This window comes from Hippoglossus hippoglossus, chromosome 16 (genome assembly GCF_009819705.1).
Source record: "Hippoglossus hippoglossus isolate fHipHip1 chromosome 16, fHipHip1.pri, whole genome shotgun sequence".
Lineage (NCBI taxonomy): Eukaryota > Metazoa > Chordata > Actinopteri > Pleuronectiformes > Pleuronectidae > Hippoglossus > Hippoglossus hippoglossus.
Window position 1 is genome coordinate 12529871 of NC_047166.1, and position 18964 is coordinate 12548834.

Below are 18964 nucleotides of genomic sequence, written 5' to 3' on the forward strand. Positions count from 1 at the left end.
CTAACCTTGTCAATGTCATGACTATATTTTCTATTCATTTTGCAACTCATTTGATAAATAAAAGTGTGAGTTTTCATGGAAAACACGAAATTGTCTGGGTGACCCCAAACCTTTGAACGGTAGTGTAAATTACATATTTTATATGATATAAATGATCAAATATGCATCCCATACTTTGTATTCCCCTTCTGTTGTCCTGGAGTTTTAATTTTCCCAATCACATAATTAAATGTCCCCCTCTGCCCATACAAGCACACAAGCAGATAGACAGAGAGAGAAAGAGAGGGGTGGGGGGGGGCTATGAAGACCATCATTTACCCCCGAACCCCGACATTCAACGGGAACAACAACAAGCGGAGAAAGCAGAATCGCGGGCTGACCAGCGCGGAGAAATGCTCGTCCCGTGTGAACAGCCAGGCGGCTGCGCGCTTGAGAACGGCGCTGCGCTGCCTCGCAGCCTCGCTGCGTCCGGTGTAAACCCGGTGTAACGAGTGTGGGGGGGGCGGGGGGGATGAGGTGGGGGGTGGGCCAAGGCCATGTAGGGAGACTTCCAGTGTATTGTGACGACACAATACACAGGAAGCTCATTCCAGTCACTCAAGCATGACGTTTCTGACTTAGAGGAACCATAACAAGACACGAGTGTTTTTTTTCCAGAGTTTTGGGGTTGGTAGACATGCCAGATACCCACATTAACGTGTAGAAGCACTAACAAAGTGGAATTTACATGATATGTCCCCTTTAATCAAAGACAAAAATGGGTTTGTATTTTTGAATTCATTATTAATGTTTTAGTCTTTGACTTTGAAATGTATTAACTTATATTAACTTAAAGATATCTGGCTATTATTACCGATCTGTTATGAATAACACAGATCTTGGAACCTTTCATTCATAAGAAGACAGTTATTTTCCGGGGAAAGAGCTGGAAGTTGAAAAAGGAGAATGCAACGAAGAGCATAACGTACACACTATGAGAGATTTTCAGTTTGCTGTGTTACATGTTGCGTGTAGGAAGCCTCACAGCTCCCTCTGCTGTTGCATCCACTCAACATCAATCTAACTCAAAGGAAAGCCACTCACACTGGAGACGAACCACACGCGTGAAGTCAGTTGTTTGGTCTACACCTTAAACCTGATTTTCAAACTGGCGACTGGACAAGACGGCTGACTGGTGGAAGGATAGACAAACATTTTAAACCAAAAATTGAGCTGAATGATCCTTGAATGTCACTTATTCATATAAAGGCAGTTTGATTTTGGAGGTGAGTGGCCACTAAGAGTCAGCAGAGCCACACAATGAGCAAACGGGTGATATTTCAACAGCCCTCACATTTTCAGTCCTGTGTGTGTGTGTGTGTGGATGATTTCCCCTCAGACGACCAGGAAACAGGCCCCGAGGAGGATCATCCAGCACATGTTCTCCACTGTGAGTTACAACTCCTACCCTCCAGCACTAACATTACTAACATTATCTAACATTACTAGAACAACGGCAGACATTTTTGTACCTGGATGTGTTGGCATAGAGGGGAAGAGGGGACGTGTACGGCAGCCAAGTGTTGGGTGATTGTACTACATGTGATACTTTCTCTTAATTGTTTTGTCATGTTTATGCCTGTGAATCATATATTTTTGAACACGGTGCAAAGTCCAAGTTTCAAGTTTCTTCACATTTGCATTGTGTGTGTGTATGCGTAAGTTTATGTGTGTACTTTTGTATGTGTATGTGTATGCGTATATTTATGTATGTGTATATTTATATATGTGTATCTTACTTATGTACATATGTATGTGTATGTTGGTGAGTATGTGTATATTATGTGTATGTCCATGTATGTGTATGTTTGTATGTACAAGTGTGTATATTTATTTATGTATGTGTATATTTATGTGTGTGTATGTGTATATTTATGTATGTGAATGTGTATGTTTATGTGTGTCTATGTGTATATTTATGTATGTGAATGTGTATATTTATGTATGTGTATACTTATGTATGTTTCTATGTGTATATTTATGTACGTATGTGTATATTTATATGTGTATCCTCCGTATGTATTTATGTATGTGAATGTGTTTGTGTATGTGTGTTTGTTTGTTTATGTGTTAGTGTATATTTAAGTACGTATATAAGAGAGCAAGAGCAAGAGTCTTCTGTTCTATCCTATTGTAATCTACAATTTGTCATATTTAAACCATCATATCTGGCAGTGATTGTTAGAACGTGTTGATTTTTTTAAAGAAGAAAGATAATCAGTGCAGCAGAGTGTGGAAGGAACTCTCACGTCAACCCTCAAAAGAGAAAACTGAAGGGAAACTAGAGTCACATCATCTTTTGGGTTCCGGGCAGCAGATTAGTCTGAGCTGAGCGAGGTATGAGGATCTTTACTTCCACTGACTGACGCACCCTTCCTCTTCCCAACTCTGAACCATTTCATGTCCGTCAAGTCACATCACGATGATGTGTATGTAGTTTAAGATGGAAGATATGCGCCCAGAATATCTCGCAGCTCTGCCTCATTTTGACGCTGGAGTTGCATTTTCAGTGCTGCACGTCATCGACCCTATTGTGTCTAACACTTCTAATGAAATCATACATAACGAAATCGGAAAATATAACATGTGTGAGTGTTGTGTGAATGACGAATGTAACACAAGGTCTTTTTTTGTCTTTCAGAAAGCAGATAACTGAGCTGACAAACATGGCACACAACAAATACCTCATCGTGTGGCTATTTTTCCTTTGCAGTAAGTATGATTTTACAGCTCATTTTTCGTCTTTGTGCAAACACACACATGCACAACATTCAGGGGGGGTCTCACACAGGAAAATCAAACCACAAAAACAAAGTTTTGCACATGCAGCGGAAACTTAACCGACAGAGGTGTTGCTGCATAATGGCATTAACAAGTTAAAGCTCTTGTTTGTTTATTTTCCTTCTCTCAGATTCGGCTGTGGCGTTTGCAGGTATGTAAACCAAAAGGACAACTCAGAAATTCAGTTTTTATGAATGTTGCCATTTCGACAAAAAAATAAAGAAAAATAGACAGTAACACAAAATAGCAGTGCCAGGCACACAACCACATCTGATCAGTTGATATTTCCACTTGCGTCTTCACAGCTTCCTTTCTTCCATCCCACTCTTTTTCCCCCTGTGTGTCTGTGTCTACCAGACAACACTTCATCATGCTACAGGATTGAGCCGTGGACAATAGTGGGCATCATCTTCGCCGACGTGTTTTTGACCCTCATCATCGTCGCTATCACGTATCGTTGTGCCAGCATTCGGCGTGAAAAGGTTGAAAATGGTAAGGCAGCAGGGCTGAGATTTATCAGGTTCTTCCAGAGGCCTTTCTCATGTTTTTTTCTATTTTATTTTAGTGCACAGCTGACATTTTGGAAGCATTGATAAGATTTGTTTGTTAGTTATTTTTCAAATTGAAAGGCTCCTATTTCTGTGGTTTATAATGTCTCTCCCTGATTCTTCTGCATTGTGGTGACAGTACGTTGTGTGTCTCTGTCTTCTCGTCTCTCCACAGCTGACAAAGTCTACATGAATGTACGAGCCAACTGCAAGAAGTGATCTAACAATTTGAAGTACATTATGAAATTATATAGAATTTTTCATATACTGCTTTTAAAAAATATATTACACAATGCTGTAAAAGATTCAATTGAACAGATTTTACATTAAACAATAAACACATGTAGATTGTCTTTTCAAAGTAAATTTTTGGGTTGGTTCATTACACACATATTATAAACACGGTAATAAGTCTTCCTTTTTACAGTAATTAGACTTTTCCTTAGAAATGCACTGGAGCTACATTTGTGTTTTTTTATGTCCTAAATAAAAAATAAAAGTCTCCACAACCATCTGCCAAAAAAAACTGATTTTATTATAGTTTAATTCTAATAGCATAATTCTAATTATTATATGATATTATTAAAGGTTTATCACACTGCTCAGCAGAAGCTTATATGTGTGAAACATGTTCATCAACCTTGTGAATAAAATATATTTGAATTCTACCAATGTTGTCACAGTAAGTAAACCATACAGCAGCAGATTTTTAGCAGCAAAATGTTAAAATACATAGATTTGTACATAGATACTTTTACAGTCTAGCAAGCGCACTAGTTAATGGATTGTTAAATTGCTAAAACTAAACCTGTGTCTGGTAAGAGTTATGTTGAATGGACTTTTCAAAGTTCAATATGTTTTTTATAATTTATGTGAATTTGTGTGTAGGTGATTGGTTCACCTGATTGTTTGCTGGCTTAGAAAATTATTATCACTATTGTTCATCATCAAATCATCCTGTTTTATTTAAGTGACATTTGAGCCTTGTCAGAAACACAGGAGACCTGATTATATTTGGGGGAGAGTATTGATGTGCATTGAGGAGATGTTGTGGTTAAACTGCTGTCTGCCATTTCACTCAAATACACACACACACACACACACACACACACACACACACACACACACACACACACACACACACACACACACACACACACACATTAACCAAAGTATCTGTAAGCCATCTGTGTGATCTGCTGCTCTACAGGTGCACTGTGTAATTTCATCATTAACCGAGGACCAGTCTGTCTGTCTGTCTGTCTGTGAGACACTGGTTGAAAGCATTGTTGCAAAGAGTTGCAGAATTCCCCTTGAACTTATCACTGCTCAGATGTGGTATAATAAGGAACATGTGGGTGACTGGTAAATTAACAGTCTGGCTGGTGAGACCTTAATAAAAATCATAAGTAAAAGGCCAACTTATATTACATTTTAGTGTAATGTGAATCATTAACACAAATGTTTTTCAACGATATGTTATGTTTTTGGAAGCACACACACACACACACACACACACACACACACACACACACACACACACACACACACTGCATCACCACAGGGGACAGAACTAGGAAACAAAACCTAAGTTTGTGGAAAAGAGTGTGGACAGCATTTTTCTCGCTGTGTAATTAAAGTGGAAGAAAATAATAACCTCACATGATATCACAGCCCTCATAGCTTATTCTTTACTATCAAAAGAATTAAAATGATAATCATTAGATTGGATGCTCTTCATTTAGCAAGAAAGATTATTTCACCTTTTCTCTTAAATGTCCAGTATTTACTTCCTTGTCTCCCATTGTCTTGTTTTCTTCTATTTAACCGAACCAGTTTGCATTTTATTTTGCTTTATGAAGTGTGACCTGTTTTCATTATTAACGTTTTAAATGTTGATACTGGATTTATTCAGAGGCCCAGTTTTTTTTATAGAAGGTCAGAGGTCAAATGTCCTCAACGTTAAAGAAAAAATGAGTTTTCTGCTCAATGAGAATAAACCAGTTTAAGAGATTTTTCACAACCCTAAAGTTACACTTATTCATGTTTTTTAAAATGATCTGTGATGTGCTGTAAATTATGTATTGGCCATTAATAAAGCTATTACTTATTAAAGCACACAGCTTTAACGAGGGATGTCTAATTATTATTATTATTATTATTATTATTATTATTATTATTATTATTAACATTATTTACATTATTATTTACATTATTATTTACATTATTATTATTGTAAAAATTTGTAAGAGTTTCATTATTTCCCTTATGTTTTGACTTTTGATATACATATGTTTTTATACATATGGGTCTCTTTTATTAATTTATTATTAATTTGTATTTTATCTATTTCAATTTGTATTTTTAACAAAAGTCTTTTATGCTGCCAAACTTTACAATATCAACATTATCCTTGCTGCTGTTTTTGAATCATTGTATTTAAACATAATGAACCATAACTGTTTTTGTTTTAGGGGGGAAACCACCTTGAATGTAAGCTTTCATTTCACTGACATTCAAGCATAATTACTGGTAAACCTGTGGTTACACATTGGCTCGGAGACTCAGTAGCAGTGAGCGTGGCTGACCCACCTGCACTGAAACCACAGGCCATGAGGAAATGCTCTGGAGATCCAATCATGTGTCTTTCAGCTCAAACTGCAGATTGTCTGAAGATGACCTCCTTATCTTGGCATCTCTTGGACCAGTTCATTTGAAATATGCTGTTCAAAAAGTTCAAATAGAAGCCCTGAAAATCTCACACATCAAACATGACAGAGTGACAGCATTTCTGTTTGTATGTGGCCAGAAACCTCACAGGCAAGAAAAAAAGCCACGCTTCCTCTCCTGTGGGTGGACGCTGCCTCCTCCTCTGAACACAGTCACATGCTGACAGACCCACACCCTGCTGACAGTACAGCCTGTGGACAGTTCTTCATCTGTGGGCACTCGCTCCTCCGGCGTCCAGTCACACCTTGTTTATGTGCGGGGACACAGCCATCAGAGACAGATCAAGAGGACCATCAGCCTCTGACTCTTTTCATTTCCTCCTCAAGCAGAAACCAGCATAAAGAAGATGTCTGACGCTGTTTGTATTGTGGGTTCGTTGTTTGGTGAGTTGTGTGTTGTACATGTGTCTTAATGATTGATAAAGAAGACTAAACACTCTCTATGTTAATGCTATGAGGTTTTACCAACTCTTTGTCTTTCAGGTTCTGCAGTGGGACAACCAGGTATGTAGCTTTTGCAAACATGTACCTCCTGTTGGAAGCTGCATTTTGTTTTTTGTGTTTCAACCCTTTACCTTTTGACTCTTTCCCAGAATGTGAGTCCTGTTACCTAATAAACATGGGGTCTGTGGTGGCCATTATTGCCTCCGACCTTATCTTGACCATCTTCATCGCTGTCTCCGTGTTCTGCTTCGCGACTTACCACAGGAGGAGGAGAGAGTGGGCTTCTCCTGATGGTGAGCACTAGATGTTGGTTTGGGTGGTGGTGATACGGTGGAAAGGGTGATATAACCTGACGTGTGAATATTTTTTAACAGGAAGAAGAAACCTGCCGTCATCTGTATCAAAGAAAATGGCAGCAGAGGTCACAGAATCTCCCTACCAGGTAAAACAGAACTACGATACTTAGACACTTAACGTGGAAATTGTATTGTTTGAGCATTTTAATGATGTATTATTTGTTTTTACGTGACGATGTGCTTTTACTGTTTTGTAGGAGTTACATGGAGTCCAGTCAGATGTGTACAGTGAGCTTCAGCACTTTAGGAAATGAAACAGAGGAGAATAAACTCCCAACAAAGTCTGTAACTATTTTCAAAAGCTATGAGCACAATATACTACACACTCCCTTGCACAAATCTTAATTTGCAACCTACACTTCTGCAGCATTATAGGTAATAACAGAATTAGATATTATTTTAAAGGAAATGTATTCATACTTTATTCATTGATTATTGTGTTATATTTAATGTGATGTTCGCTGTATTACATTCTTGTTTTTTTTGTAAATCTTGAGCTGTGTTGAAATATGTATTTGTATTTAAGAAACTATCTATTAAACATCTTAAAACCAAGGAAATGGAAATAAAAAAGCATTATTTTCTTTCCTATTGTTTTTATAGTTCAGAGGGTTAGTTACACATTTCCACACTTCAGAACATAAACAAAGACTTATGAAGGATACAGAGAAAAAAGGAAAACAAATTCAAGCCTCAGCTGGATAACCAGTTTTCATGAGGCCCACACAAAATTGTCAAAACCTCTTTCTTTCTTATATTTCCAGACACGATAACAAAACAAAAAAATACATGTAAAAACCTAAATTTGGATCAAAAAGTCCCAGGAGTGACTGTATGTGGAAGAATCCTAACTGGCCTCCGTGAGTCAACAGTTGGCCGCCCTTGACTCATGATGGGGAAGAGACGGAATCTGAAAGAAAGACAGGAAAAACAATTGTTATTCAAAATAAAACTCACAGCTGTTGAATAACAAAACAAGATCTGGGATGAAGATGAAATATGAGGACTTTAAATGTGCATCATAAACTTGTAACAACACCAGTTGTGTAAGTTGGGTTGGATGGATGGAAATATAAGCAGGAAACATAAATTTAGACATAGAAAATACTGACCTTCACGTGATCAGGGGGACGCTTGGATCTTGGCTGGAACAGACAAGCGACTGGGTAGTTGTTCCGTGGCTGTTAAATCATGCATGAGAAAGAGAGTCAGTGAAATCTTTCAGGAGATCAGACACCATCTGTCTCATCAATCAAACAATGCATTTACAGTATTGAGAAATAAAAGCTGCTCTTACCTAATGGGTAAGTTTCAGAGCTGATATATTCCCTGGTTTCTATGGAAATATTAAGATCAATTGTTCAGTGTTTGATTGCTCTTTGCTTATATGTATTTTTTGTGCGATGTAGTATCTGGTCTTACCATCATAGTCTGTATATGTACTGTTTCCCACTGTAGCCACTGTGCCATTGTTCTGCTCCCAACTGCCGCGGTCTTGCATTACTCTGCTTTGGCCTGGGGTCAATGTAACATCCGACCCATTAACTCTTTCTGCCTTTCTTTGGAGATGAGCACCGTCGCTCACTTTGCCTCCACTCAAGCGTCTAACTTGTTTTCCCAACATATTTCCATCCTGAGCATCCACTGTTGTTGCCTCCTGGCTGTGAAGATCAGTCCGCTCTCTGCCTGTGTGGTCCGGACCCGGACCCGGTCTTCTGCTCACATCCACCAGGTCCATCCTGTCTTTGTCTGCCCCGGTTTTCCTTGGTGACGGTGTGTTTTTATTCATCACAGCTTGGGGGATCATGATCTCATGGCTCTGGAGGCCTATGACTGCATGTGGGCAGAGAGATATTTATTTCTACAACAGCTGCATCAATATGTTGTCTGCGCTGTTTCAGACATTATCGTCGCCACAAACTGAAGCTCAGATTTAAGATACTGCACCTGTGCCTCCAACTCCATTGTTACCAGATACTCCTGTAATATAAAGGAACATCTTAGGTGCAATTGTGTAAAATTAGATATATTTTTTACATTTATACGTGAAACAAAAATCACACACCTGTAAATCCGATTGGGTAAAACACCTCTAAGGATTGTGAATTTGACATATCTGTGAATGAAAATGAAATCATACTAATGACAAAGACATGCATCCACAATGGTTTTATATCTTAACGTGTGGCCTGTGTATTAGCAACTTGAATGACTGCACCTAAGTGAAGCTCTGGTTATTAATAAATGCATAGATAACAATCTACTGCGCAGTTCTAGAGAAGCTTGAGCATGTACCTCTGGAGTCTGTAGAGAGAGGTCTACTTGGAGGGTTTCTCTGTGCTGCAGACAGGAGAAAATATGTGGTGAGAATTGTTTCTGTAGTTATAAAATGTCACGATCAGATACAACCACAAGTACACCCTGAATATCAAGTTACATAAGGAAATGCCATGTACTGCATCTATTCTCTTTTGTAACCTGGGCTTTGAATCTGGCATTTCTGTTAAAGAGGATCCAAACATATTTTTGAGGATCTGGTGAAATGGGTTGTCACTATCTGATATCAAGTCCTTCCTTTTTTAAAACAGTATATGCGATCGCTCCATTTTGAATCACAGACCTGTCATTGCAGGTGCGGTCCTTGTGTCAAGTGCATCTGTTGAGAAATTAATAAAATACTGATGAGATGACGGTTCATAGTAGCAATGTAAACATCAAACAATCTGATTTCTTACATCAACGATTGAAAACATTTAATAGCGTTTTTTTTAAAGGACATAAATAATCTAACCATTCAGGAAGCTTAACCCATTTACTCTCTGAGCTAGAATACAAATAATGAGGGGAAGTGTTGCCGCCGCTGTGCTATTTAATAAATATACTTGTACTACAAAAGCTAAGTCAGCTCAAAACAGCATTAGATCATTTTTTCTTTACCTTTGATTGGAGCTGTTAACACCATAGTTGCAAATGGCAGAAGAAGGAGGCAAGGCATGAAGCTGAAACGAATGCAATCACAATTACTTCAAGTGTTAGTTTAGTTTTAGTGAGAAATGCATGTTTATATATCAAATGTATGTCATTATAAAGTTTTATATTTGCAGCTTTCAGAGATAAAATACATTTGAATGTAGTAAGTCATTAAAAAGGCAATTATCTACATGACAAAATATCAATACTTACAGCTTCATTGTCGACTGCATTCTCCAGATGTATCGTGCTGTTTGGCAGCAGCAGCGTTGCTCAGCTTTTAAATACTGTCACTATATCCTGCTTTTTACCCTTTAATAGTTCTCGTCCTGGTTAATTATAGATCCTGACATGAATGTTTAAAACTGGGATTTGTCTGTGTTTAACAGAGTGCGACTCGCAAGCAGAGAAGCATCAATTAGCTCCTGATGAGTTTACAAAGGCCTATTCATTATCTGAGAAACAAAATGTTCTCAACATTCAAATGCACCAAAAAAAAAAAAGAATTAGTGTGTCTGTGTAGTTTGTGCTGATTATAGGTGATTGGTTACTTCAGGAAAATGCCCCGGGGCTTTGTGCATGACTGAGGTAGCGTTTTAAAAGATGCCACAGGCCGTGCATTGTTTTCTGTCACTGTTTCACCATTGTCCATTTAGCCGGTGTTAGCTCAATATATTGTCCGAACAAAGAGCTTTTTTTTTTTTAAACGCACAGGCCCAGCTGGACATCAGTGTAGAGAAATGACTCCAGTGTGGTAGAAATATCCTGAAATGAAGAGTATAACAATTTGAAATGCAGGCTCGTGTGTAGTGTGAACTGTGGTTTTTGACGACTGTTATGAGCAGAAACACAGAATGAATGCTAACTGCTGCCTGTTAATATGTACTGGACAACTTCTATTAGAAATAAAAGTATGTAGATCTATATCATTTTATGGCTTCTGCTGGGCCTGTGGTGGTCTGCCTGTGGTTTGATCATGATCGGGATGGTGGTGGCAGCTGATCGTGGATTATATTTACAACTGGGTTGCTTAGATATTCAATTTTTCTACCATCATTATTCGGACTGGTTTAAACAGACGATATCACATCTCCCCGACCCTTGCTTCTCTCCATTGGCTCCCTGTCCGTTTTAGAATTGATTTAAAGATTTTACTGATCTCTTTCAAAGCATGCCGGGGTCTGGCCCCAAGCTACATCATAGACATAATACTACATAATACTGACCCATTATGTGCCTGTTTTCAGCCTCAGCTCCTCAGGTGGAGCCCTGCTGGTTGTTTCAAAGTCTAAAGGTGACCATGCTTTCTTGATCAGGGCCCCTCGGCTTTGGAACGACCTACCTGAGGAGATACGGCTCACAGTGACTTCTTTGCTTCAATGTGAGGTCGTCCTTTTATCGTCTTCTTTTTGTTTTCTTATCACCTTATTTTATTGATTTATTGTATCGTCCTTTTACTGCTCCTATGTGATCAGGTTTTCTGAAATAGTCTTTCAGTCTTGTTTTCGACCACCTCTACATTGTTGTTGTGGCTTTCTTGTCACGTTGCACCCTGACGATTGTTATTTCTCTTGTACCGCTTTTTTGTTATGTAAACTCTGTTTTTAAAGGTGCTATATAAATCATCTGACAGACATTTCTTTTGTACAGATCTACTATTATCATTGATTCACCTCTCAATTTATGTAAGATGCTGTCTTTTCTCATGAATGTTGTGAATATTGTTTTGTTGTTGATGTGCTCTACAGCATCTTCTGCACTTTGAGGGATCCCTCACATGTGGCTCTTGAGGTTTCTGTTTGCCCCCCTGTTAAAAGGGGGTTTGTTAGTATTTCTTCACTCTCGCTGAAGGTTAAGAAGAGAACATGTTGCACCTTGTTAATCCCCATGAGACAAGTAGTGATTTGTGAATGTGGGCTATACACATAAAGTTAGAATTGGCGGTTCACTGAAAGAGAAGTCACTGAACAGATGTGTGTGGGGGGGAACATGTGCTGTGTGGCTGCAGGCTGAAGTTCCTGTCTCGAGCAGACCTGTTGGTGGCAGAGGAGCCACAGTCTCCCCCTCAAAGAAAAAGGAAAAAGCAGAGCGCCCCCTGCGGGAGAGGCTGTTCGCACTAAGCTCTTGATCCCAAGCATCGCCATATTGACGTCCCAACCGCCGCCGAGAGGTAATCGTGTTATTTAACGGCAAATCGTCGCAGGTTCGAAGCCCCGGTTGAGTGTTTTACGTGTCGGGCAGAGCTGGGAACGAGCCCCACACGTCGCGGTGCCGCTCCGCCGCTCGAACACGGTGTTTGTAGGATGTTTTTTCAAGGCGTTGTCAGCCAGTTGCCTCGCCAGCCAGCAGGCTATTCACTCTTCTAGCCTGTTAGCTTAGCACTTTGTAGCTTTGTGAAATATAATTCTCGAAGCTTGTTGCTCAGCTCCGCGTCCGTTTCGACCGCCAGGACGACGGTTGGACTCTTTTTCTAAGCGGCAGTATGATTTCTTTCCGTCCCGGGCCCTCGCTGTGGCCGGGAGCTAGTTTTGACTTTCCGACCGGCTTTTCCCTCTGCTGTTGACGAGCTAATGCTAACTAGCCAGCCAGCTAGCTAGCCAGCTGCCCGGCTAGCCTGGTAGCTAGCTGCTAGCTCCACTGCACTTGAACAGGCCCGGGGCCACCGAGGGGTTTCTGCGTACTCTCTGCTTTTTAATGAAACCGATAAGCGGGAAAATCGGGCCAAACTGAACGAGTACGTTTTTACCGGAGAAACGATTAGTCGGTTTGCCGCCTCTCACAAACACAGCAATGTACCGCAGCCGTATTAGCTGTGTTGGGCTGGCGTACAATGGCTCACATAGTTTGCTCATGTTTGCCTAATTGACAGCATTGATTTTAATCAACCTACTTTGTTTCCAACAGGACATCCAGCCTTGGTGTGGCCCCCAGTGATGACTGTATTGAACCCTGTACCTCCTGATTAGACTGGTTGGATGCCCCCATTTAACATTCAGGTTTCTCCATTTCACACGCCACCATATTCAGACACACCAGCACAACACTCATTTCATTGTGTTTTCGCGTCTGTTTGTGTCTGTGCTCGTTCAACACACATGCAGCTGCTTTACTTTGTAAGTGACTGTTTTTGCCTTTGTGCAGCACGTGAGAAACGTCTGTATTTTCTTTTGTACGGCTCATATTCAGATCAACTGTTATATTCATTGCTCAGTTTTACACATATGGTGTTGGGACAGTTGTATCAAGCGCTAACTGTTGTTTATATATATCTTTGTGCCCCTGTAGCTTTCCTATCATAAAGGCATCTCAACCACCCCTGTTCCAATTCATCTATCACCAAAATCCTGGAGGGATCCTCCCAGGTATAGTGTTGACTTATATAATTATTCATAATCGCACCACATCACTTACAGTAGCTGTAAGGATGCCCAGTAAATGATAACATGGTTTGTTTGGTTGTATTTGTAATGAATTTGTTTGTTTTATTGTTTAGGAGATTTAGAGAAGATCTGGTGTAGAATATGTCTGGCCCTGTTCCAAGCCGCTCTCGAGTTTACCCTGATGTAAACACACAGAGACCTCGGGAATACTGGGACTATGAGTCCCATGTTGTTGAATGGGGGTAAGGCAAATTGATTGGACTGTTTGCTGTATTTGTTTTATTTTGCTTTGTCGGGGAAATAATCTAAAGATTAACTGACTGTTATATTCTTCTTCTTTTTTTTAAAGAAACCAAGACGACTATCAGCTTGTCAGAAAACTAGGGAGAGGCAAATATAGTGAAGTGTTTGAAGCCATAAACATCACAAACAATGAAAAAGTGGTCGTCAAAATACTGAAGGTATGGAGATAATCACTCAACCAGCTGTTCTAACTGTAAAACAATTAATAGTTTGTCACTTTATTGGAGATTATAAGTACCTCACAAAACTTTCCCTGTTCACAGCCGGTCAAGAAAAAGAAAATCAAGAGGGAAATAAAGATCCTGGAGAATCTGCGGGGTGGCCCAAATATCATCTCACTGTTAGATATCGTCAAAGATCCCGTGGTAATTTTTTCTCCTTATTGCACAATGACAATTCTAGACTAATCTTTTTATACGTATATGCACAAACAGATGTTTTTTCCCTCCCTTTTAGTCACGAACCCCTGCTCTGGTCTTTGAACATGTGAACAACACAGACTTCAAGGTAAAGATCAGTGTTCTATTGGTTTGCAATCTGTGAATATATAAATATTTATAAAAATATATAAATTCTGATTCATATATTTTGTATTTTTTACAGCAATTGTACCAAACCCTATCTGACTTCGACATACGGTTCTACATGTACGAAATCCTAAAGGTAAGAAACTGAATATTTACTGTACGTTTATGTTATGGCCTTCATTGGTTCTTTTAACATTTGCCAGATACTTTACATCAGAAAATACTCCTAACACATTATTTTTCCTCTATTACCATTCAGGCCCTGGATTACTGCCACAGTATGGGGATAATGCACAGAGATGTCAAGCCACATAATGTAATGATTGACCATGAACACAGAAAGGTATTGTCTATTGCGTCAAGCATTTTCTTAATGTTTTCTTTCCCCTGTGATATCAATATGATGATCTAAATTATATTACATTTTTTAACTTCCAGCTCCGTCTAATCGATTGGGGTCTGGCAGAATTCTACCACCCAAACCAAGAATACAACGTGAGAGTGGCATCCAGGTATTTTAAAGGACCTGAACTGCTGGTAGATTACCAGGTGAGCCTCATATATTTTTATTCTGCATATCAAATCATGCAAGTTAGGATTTGTATTATTCAAGAAGAAAGGCATTTTTTTAAACTTTATTTTCTAAACGTTCATGTAGCCACCTCAAGCATTTCCCCCTTTTATATTTTTTTTAGATGTATGACTACAGCTTGGACATGTGGAGTTTGGGTTGCATGCTCGCCAGCATGATCTTCAGGAAGGAGCCTTTCTTTCACGGTCATGACAACTACGATCAGGTAAGAACTCAGTCTTTTGTGGGTCTGGTTACAGACCTTGTGGCTCGAGTAGTGCAGTGTTTAGGCCTAATAGTACAAAGCTTTAAGTTTGACACACTCAAACCACAGATGTTTTCGAACGAGGTTTTTCTCAAACACTGTTATTTAGCAAGGGTAGACATCATTATCTTTTTGGTACTTTGATGCTCTGAAAGTAGAACAAAGTGATTTAAAGACAAATGTGTTTGTACTAGTGGACATGATGTTATCACATTTTCTCCCACATTCCCTGGCACCACTAGGACAGCGTGACACTAGTGTTAAAGTGGTGTTTATATAGTTAAACAAATAGTGTGATATGTATATAAACATTTAATACGGAACATAAACCGGTTTTGCCTGTAAATGAAGAAATTTGGCTACAAACAGAATGAAAGTAAAAAAGAAATTCGGTTTATCTATTTATTTTGCATATTAGTATAAACCATTAATCATAGAGGTAACAGTTACAGAGGGAAGATCACTGGTTCTGTTAGATTTTATAATAGAGAAATGTGCATTCTCAAACTGTACGCACATTTCAAAGATATTTCATGAAGCCAAATCTATATTCAGATTTTACAATTTCCCCCATAATAACCACTTTAATAACATATACACTTCATACAAATTCATACCCCTCGGGATTCAGCAAATGTTGGTGTGCATCTTCAAAAATTTTGAAATCTGGGTTTTCTGAATTTCAGCTGGTGCGGATCGCAAAAGTACTCGGCACAGAGGACCTGTACGACTACATCGACAAGTACAACATTGAATTGGATCCACGGTTCAATGACATTCTGGGAAGGTAAAACACTTTGGCTGTATGACCGCAATTTCAATATCATTGTATATTTTGAGCACAATTTTGGCTCATGAGCACCTCACAATATAACTCTGCCCCTGGTTTGTTCTCCAGACACTCCCGCAAAAGGTGGGAGAGGTTTGTGCACAGCGAGAACCAGCACCTGGTCAGCACAGAGGCTTTAGACTTCCTGGACAAACTGCTGCGCTACGACCACCAAGCCCGTCTCACGGCCAGAGAGGCCATGGATCATCCCTACTTCTGTAAGTTCGCTTTATCACCCTGTCTGCTCCTCCTATGTTTTTTGTGCACTTTATTTAAAGTGGCTCGATTCTTGTCAACACAAGAGTTTGGTTTACGAGTTGCTCAAATCCACCTGTGTTCGCAGATCCCATCGTTAAAGATCAGGGAAGGGGGGCCACTCCAGGAGGGATGGCTGCAAGCTCCACACCAGTCAGCTCTTCAAGTATGATGGCCGGTAAGTAATCCTCCCTGGACTGAACTGCCCTTAGGAGCAGGAATAATCAAGAGTTATTTTTGTCATGTGTAATTTGCAAATAAAAATAGATTGTGAATGGCTGCAAATCTATCTCTGAATTAAGATTGTGATGACATGTAAATACAAGCACTTCCTAATGATTTACACGCCTCCTGTCTCTTCTAGGCATCACCTCAATGTCCTCCTCACAGCCACTGGCTAACATTGCTGGATCACCTGTCATCTCTGCCCCCAACACTCTGGCCACACAAGTCCCTGCAGCCACAGGGGCCCAGCCCTGAAGCCACTTCCCCACCTGTGTTTAATGTGTGCTCATGGCCATGTCCTGCCTAGATCTCACTGCGGCCCAGGGCCATGGCTCTCCTTTTTATGTTGGAAAATAACAAAGAAGAAAATTTAAATTGCTTTTCACATTCAGTTATATTTTGACACCTGGACTTGACAGAAATGTATTGTTGCACCTGTCAGGATTATTAGAATTAATTTGGGTGTGTTCTTTGACAATGCCATTGTCTAGAAATTCTAATAAGATGTAGACATGAAGAGAATGGATAATAAAATTTATTTTGTATGTTCCAAATATACAGTCTTGCTTGAAACTGTTTGATGGGGATCCTGCTGTATTACACTGTGAACCTTTACACGACTTCACAAAACAAAGCGTCAGGAATCTGGTGTGCCCCCCCCGCTTAACAGTGCTCGCTGGTTGCACACGATGTAATGTGCAGGAGTTGTTGGTGTTTTGAAGTTGTTAGATGCTATCATTCTTTAATTGGACTTTTTGTAGATATTCTACAGTTACTGTCAGGTTGCATGCACCCAATGCTGAATATCACAGGGTCAATAGTTTGCCAATTTTATGTTACTTTCACTTCTGTATGTGTATGTATGTGTTCATGTTTGTTTTTTATGAAGTCTCTTACACATGATTTTGATTACATAGACAATTTTGTAACTTTTTGTTTTATGTTGGGAGGGAGTCATCACCTACAATAAAACAACTTCAAAAATAAACAATTTAAACAGGTTTCTGCAGGCACTACATGTCATTGACTATGTTGCACTGGTATTGAGTGAATTTAAAACAACTGCACAGTCGGTTAATCCCTCAAGATAGTTTGTCCGGTTTACGGTGTGTTCAGAACAAACAGGATCCCATAGCTCTCTGTCTGTACATTCACATCCCTATTATTTTTGTTATCAGTCTGAATAAGGTGAATGTGACTTTCCACCATTTGTACTAATGTGTGTGGGAGAACATGTGACTGCAAATGCATAAATCCTGCATAAATATATTTTCAGGAAATGTCTAAATGTGCACATTTCAGGATAGTTTGAAAATAATCCAGCTCAAAATGGTTGTTGCACATGTAAACCCAGCAAACCTTCAGGCTCCCAATTACTTATTGTAAAATGGATTGTCAAAGGTCAATTATGGTTCGATTCAGAGCATCTTTCTGATTCATAAAGATCCATCTTGAACAAACTAAATCCATTACATATGCAGACAATTCAATATATGACTTGCCCTAATCACTTGAAATCATGCTACATTCACAGGATACCAGAAATCAAACACCAGAAAGTTTCTAGTCTAGTGGCTCTGTTAAAATGAAAGTGATGTATCATTAATCAAGAAATACTTTTACTGTACTATTTCTCACTGTTAAATCTGCAATACTATTACTGCACTCTGCTGTACCACTGTAGTATTTTAGCACTGTTTATTGTCTCGATATTGAATTATTGTCTTTATTTGAATTCCGCCTATATACATGTATATAAATCTTAGTTTTTTGTTTTTTATATCTCATTTTCACTGTGTTTTCTCACTCTAAGCTTTTACTGTTAATTGTCTATATTTTGTAAAATTTATTTTGTAGTCTTAATTCAAGTGTGTTGCCAATTAGGCATCGGCTCCACACAAAATTCCATTGCACTTGCACAGTGACATTGAAGGTCCTCTGAGTCTTGAATCCTAATTGAGGAGCTACACACTCTATGAGATGAGATAAAATAAGATTTATATTAATCCTGAAGGAAATTCTTGAGCCAAGATAACAGTATCGCAATATGTAATATAGCCCAGTAAATGAAACAATAGCATGTTATGTCTACGAAATATGAGTGAAAATAAAATAAAAAGTATAAAGTGTATAATAAGGGAAATAAAAATATAAAGTGTTTGTAGAGTAATGCTGAGTCTGTGCCTAGAAAACAACAGAAATTAGAAAAAAATAAAAGTTACACTATACAGTCATACTAAACAAAAGTGGCAGTAAGTGGTTATGATAATGGGAATAGGTGATGTGGAATAATTGACATGATATTGAAATCATGTCATATCTCATGTCACACAAATTGTCCATGAGTGGTAATATTGCACATGGACAGTAATATTGCCCATGAATTTTAGAACATAGGACAAGATGGTGAATATCCCTTGTACGTTTAACGGTCTCCTGCACGAATGAAGTTAACACCTTAAGACGCTAAGGTACACATAAGGTGTTTCGGCTTTTTAATCACAAGACACCCTCTTCTAAGACAGGCCCACCACAGGTTGATCAGACCTGGGTGAATGTCCCTAGCATCTTGTTTCTTTATGGTCTGGTGCAGGGCTTGTCCCTGGATTCCCAGATGTCTGAGCAACCTGATGGTGGATGTTGCAATGAAACCCCTGCAGCCAACCTCCACAGGGCAAACTACTGCTTTCAAGACACGTTGTTCTGCCTCAAATGCCATGTCTGCATACCACAGCCTTTTCC

General features: G+C 39.1%; 4 protein-coding genes across 7 annotated transcripts; 3 read left to right on the forward strand and 1 right to left on the reverse strand.

Moving 5' to 3' along the window:
* The first annotated feature begins 1331 nt into the window (after positions 1-1331).
* Positions 1332-3724, forward strand: hcst (hematopoietic cell signal transducer). Of its 3 annotated transcripts, none has more exons than XM_034610836.1 (5): positions 1332-1429; positions 2681-2751; positions 2951-2971; positions 3178-3312; positions 3508-3724. In XM_034610836.1, exons 2-5 carry the CDS (start codon positions 2706-2708, stop codon positions 3585-3587), a joined length of 282 nt encoding a protein of 93 aa, XP_034466727.1. In that variant the 5' UTR covers positions 1332-1429; positions 2681-2705; the 3' UTR covers positions 3588-3724. The 3 variants fall into 3 exon arrangements, with proteins under 3 accessions (XP_034466727.1, XP_034466729.1, XP_034466728.1); XM_034610838.1 differs by having other exon boundaries at positions 3544-3721; XM_034610837.1 differs by lacking the exon at positions 1332-1429 and adding an exon at positions 1474-1581.
* A 2342-nt stretch (positions 3725-6066) lies between these two features.
* On the forward strand, positions 6067-7373 carry tyrobp (transmembrane immune signaling adaptor TYROBP). The gene is made up of 5 exons (XM_034610835.1): positions 6067-6481; positions 6581-6601; positions 6691-6834; positions 6916-6983; positions 7095-7373. The coding sequence occupies exons 1-5, from the start codon at positions 6445-6447 to the stop codon at positions 7149-7151; spliced, it is 327 nt and encodes a 108-aa protein (XP_034466726.1). The 5' UTR covers positions 6067-6444; the 3' UTR covers positions 7152-7373.
* Positions 7374-7602: 229 nt separating this feature from the next.
* On the reverse strand, positions 7603-10709 carry LOC117776686. The gene is made up of 10 exons (XM_034610833.1): positions 10081-10709; positions 9835-9896; positions 9518-9553; positions 9193-9237; positions 8963-9013; positions 8845-8877; positions 8320-8730; positions 8195-8233; positions 8010-8078; positions 7603-7807 (listed from the first exon to the last, which is right to left on the reverse strand). Exons 1-9 carry the CDS (start codon positions 10098-10100, stop codon positions 8020-8022), a joined length of 756 nt encoding a protein of 251 aa, XP_034466724.1. The 5' UTR covers positions 10101-10709; the 3' UTR covers positions 7603-7807; positions 8010-8019.
* Positions 10710-11883: 1174 nt separating this feature from the next.
* Positions 11884-17215, forward strand: LOC117776685 (casein kinase II subunit alpha-like). 2 transcript variants are annotated; one of them, XM_034610831.1, is made up of 15 exons: positions 11884-12037; positions 12772-12863; positions 13153-13229; positions 13361-13489; positions 13597-13708; positions 13814-13915; positions 14007-14057; positions 14154-14213; positions 14337-14420; positions 14516-14626; positions 14773-14874; positions 15600-15700; positions 15812-15960; positions 16086-16175; positions 16362-17215. In XM_034610831.1, the coding sequence occupies exons 4-15, from the start codon at positions 13389-13391 to the stop codon at positions 16475-16477; spliced, it is 1179 nt and encodes a 392-aa protein (XP_034466722.1). In that variant the 5' UTR covers positions 11884-12037; positions 12772-12863; positions 13153-13229; positions 13361-13388; the 3' UTR covers positions 16478-17215. The 2 variants fall into 2 exon arrangements, with proteins under 2 accessions (XP_034466722.1, XP_034466723.1); XM_034610832.1 differs by lacking the exon at positions 11884-12037 and adding an exon at positions 12113-12601.
* Positions 17216-18964: the final 1749 nt, after the last annotated feature.

Bases quoted from the DNA above. Each gene is read 5' to 3' on its own strand.
- tyrobp (XM_034610835.1), top strand. From the start codon at position 6,445: ATGTCTGACGCTGTTTGTATTGTGGGTTCGTTGTTTG. The intron at 6,835-6,915 runs GTGAGCACTAGA...ATTTTTTAACAG, and splicing joins AGAGTGGGCTTCTCCTGATG to GAAGAAGAAACCTGCCGTCA. The intron at 6,984-7,094 runs GTAAAACAGAAC...ACTGTTTTGTAG, and splicing joins TCACAGAATCTCCCTACCAG to GAGTTACATGGAGTCCAGTC.
- LOC117776686 (XM_034610833.1), bottom strand. From the start codon at position 10,100: ATGCAGTCGACAATGAAGCT. The intron at 9,014-9,192 runs GTACATGCTCAA...TTTCATTCACAG, and splicing joins TCTCTCTACAGACTCCAGAG to ATATGTCAAATTCACAATCC. The intron at 8,079-8,194 runs GTAAGAGCAGCT...ATGATTTAACAG, and splicing joins CTCTGAAACTTACCCATTAG to CCACGGAACAACTACCCAGT.
- hcst (XM_034610836.1), top strand. From the start codon at position 2,706: ATGGCACACAACAAATACCTCATCGTGTGGCTATTTTTCCTTTGCA. The intron at 2,972-3,177 runs GTATGTAAACCA...TGTGTCTACCAG, and splicing joins TTCGGCTGTGGCGTTTGCAG to ACAACACTTCATCATGCTAC. The intron at 3,313-3,507 runs GTAAGGCAGCAG...TTGTGGTGACAG, and splicing joins GCGTGAAAAGGTTGAAAATG to TACGTTGTGTGTCTCTGTCT.
- LOC117776685 (XM_034610831.1), top strand. From the start codon at position 13,389: ATGTCTGGCCCTGTTCCAAGCCGCTCTCGAGTTTACCCTGATGTAAAC. The intron at 13,490-13,596 runs GTAAGGCAAATT...TTTTTTTTAAAG, and splicing joins TCCCATGTTGTTGAATGGGG to AAACCAAGACGACTATCAGC. The intron at 15,701-15,811 runs GTAAAACACTTT...TTTGTTCTCCAG, and splicing joins TTCAATGACATTCTGGGAAG to ACACTCCCGCAAAAGGTGGG.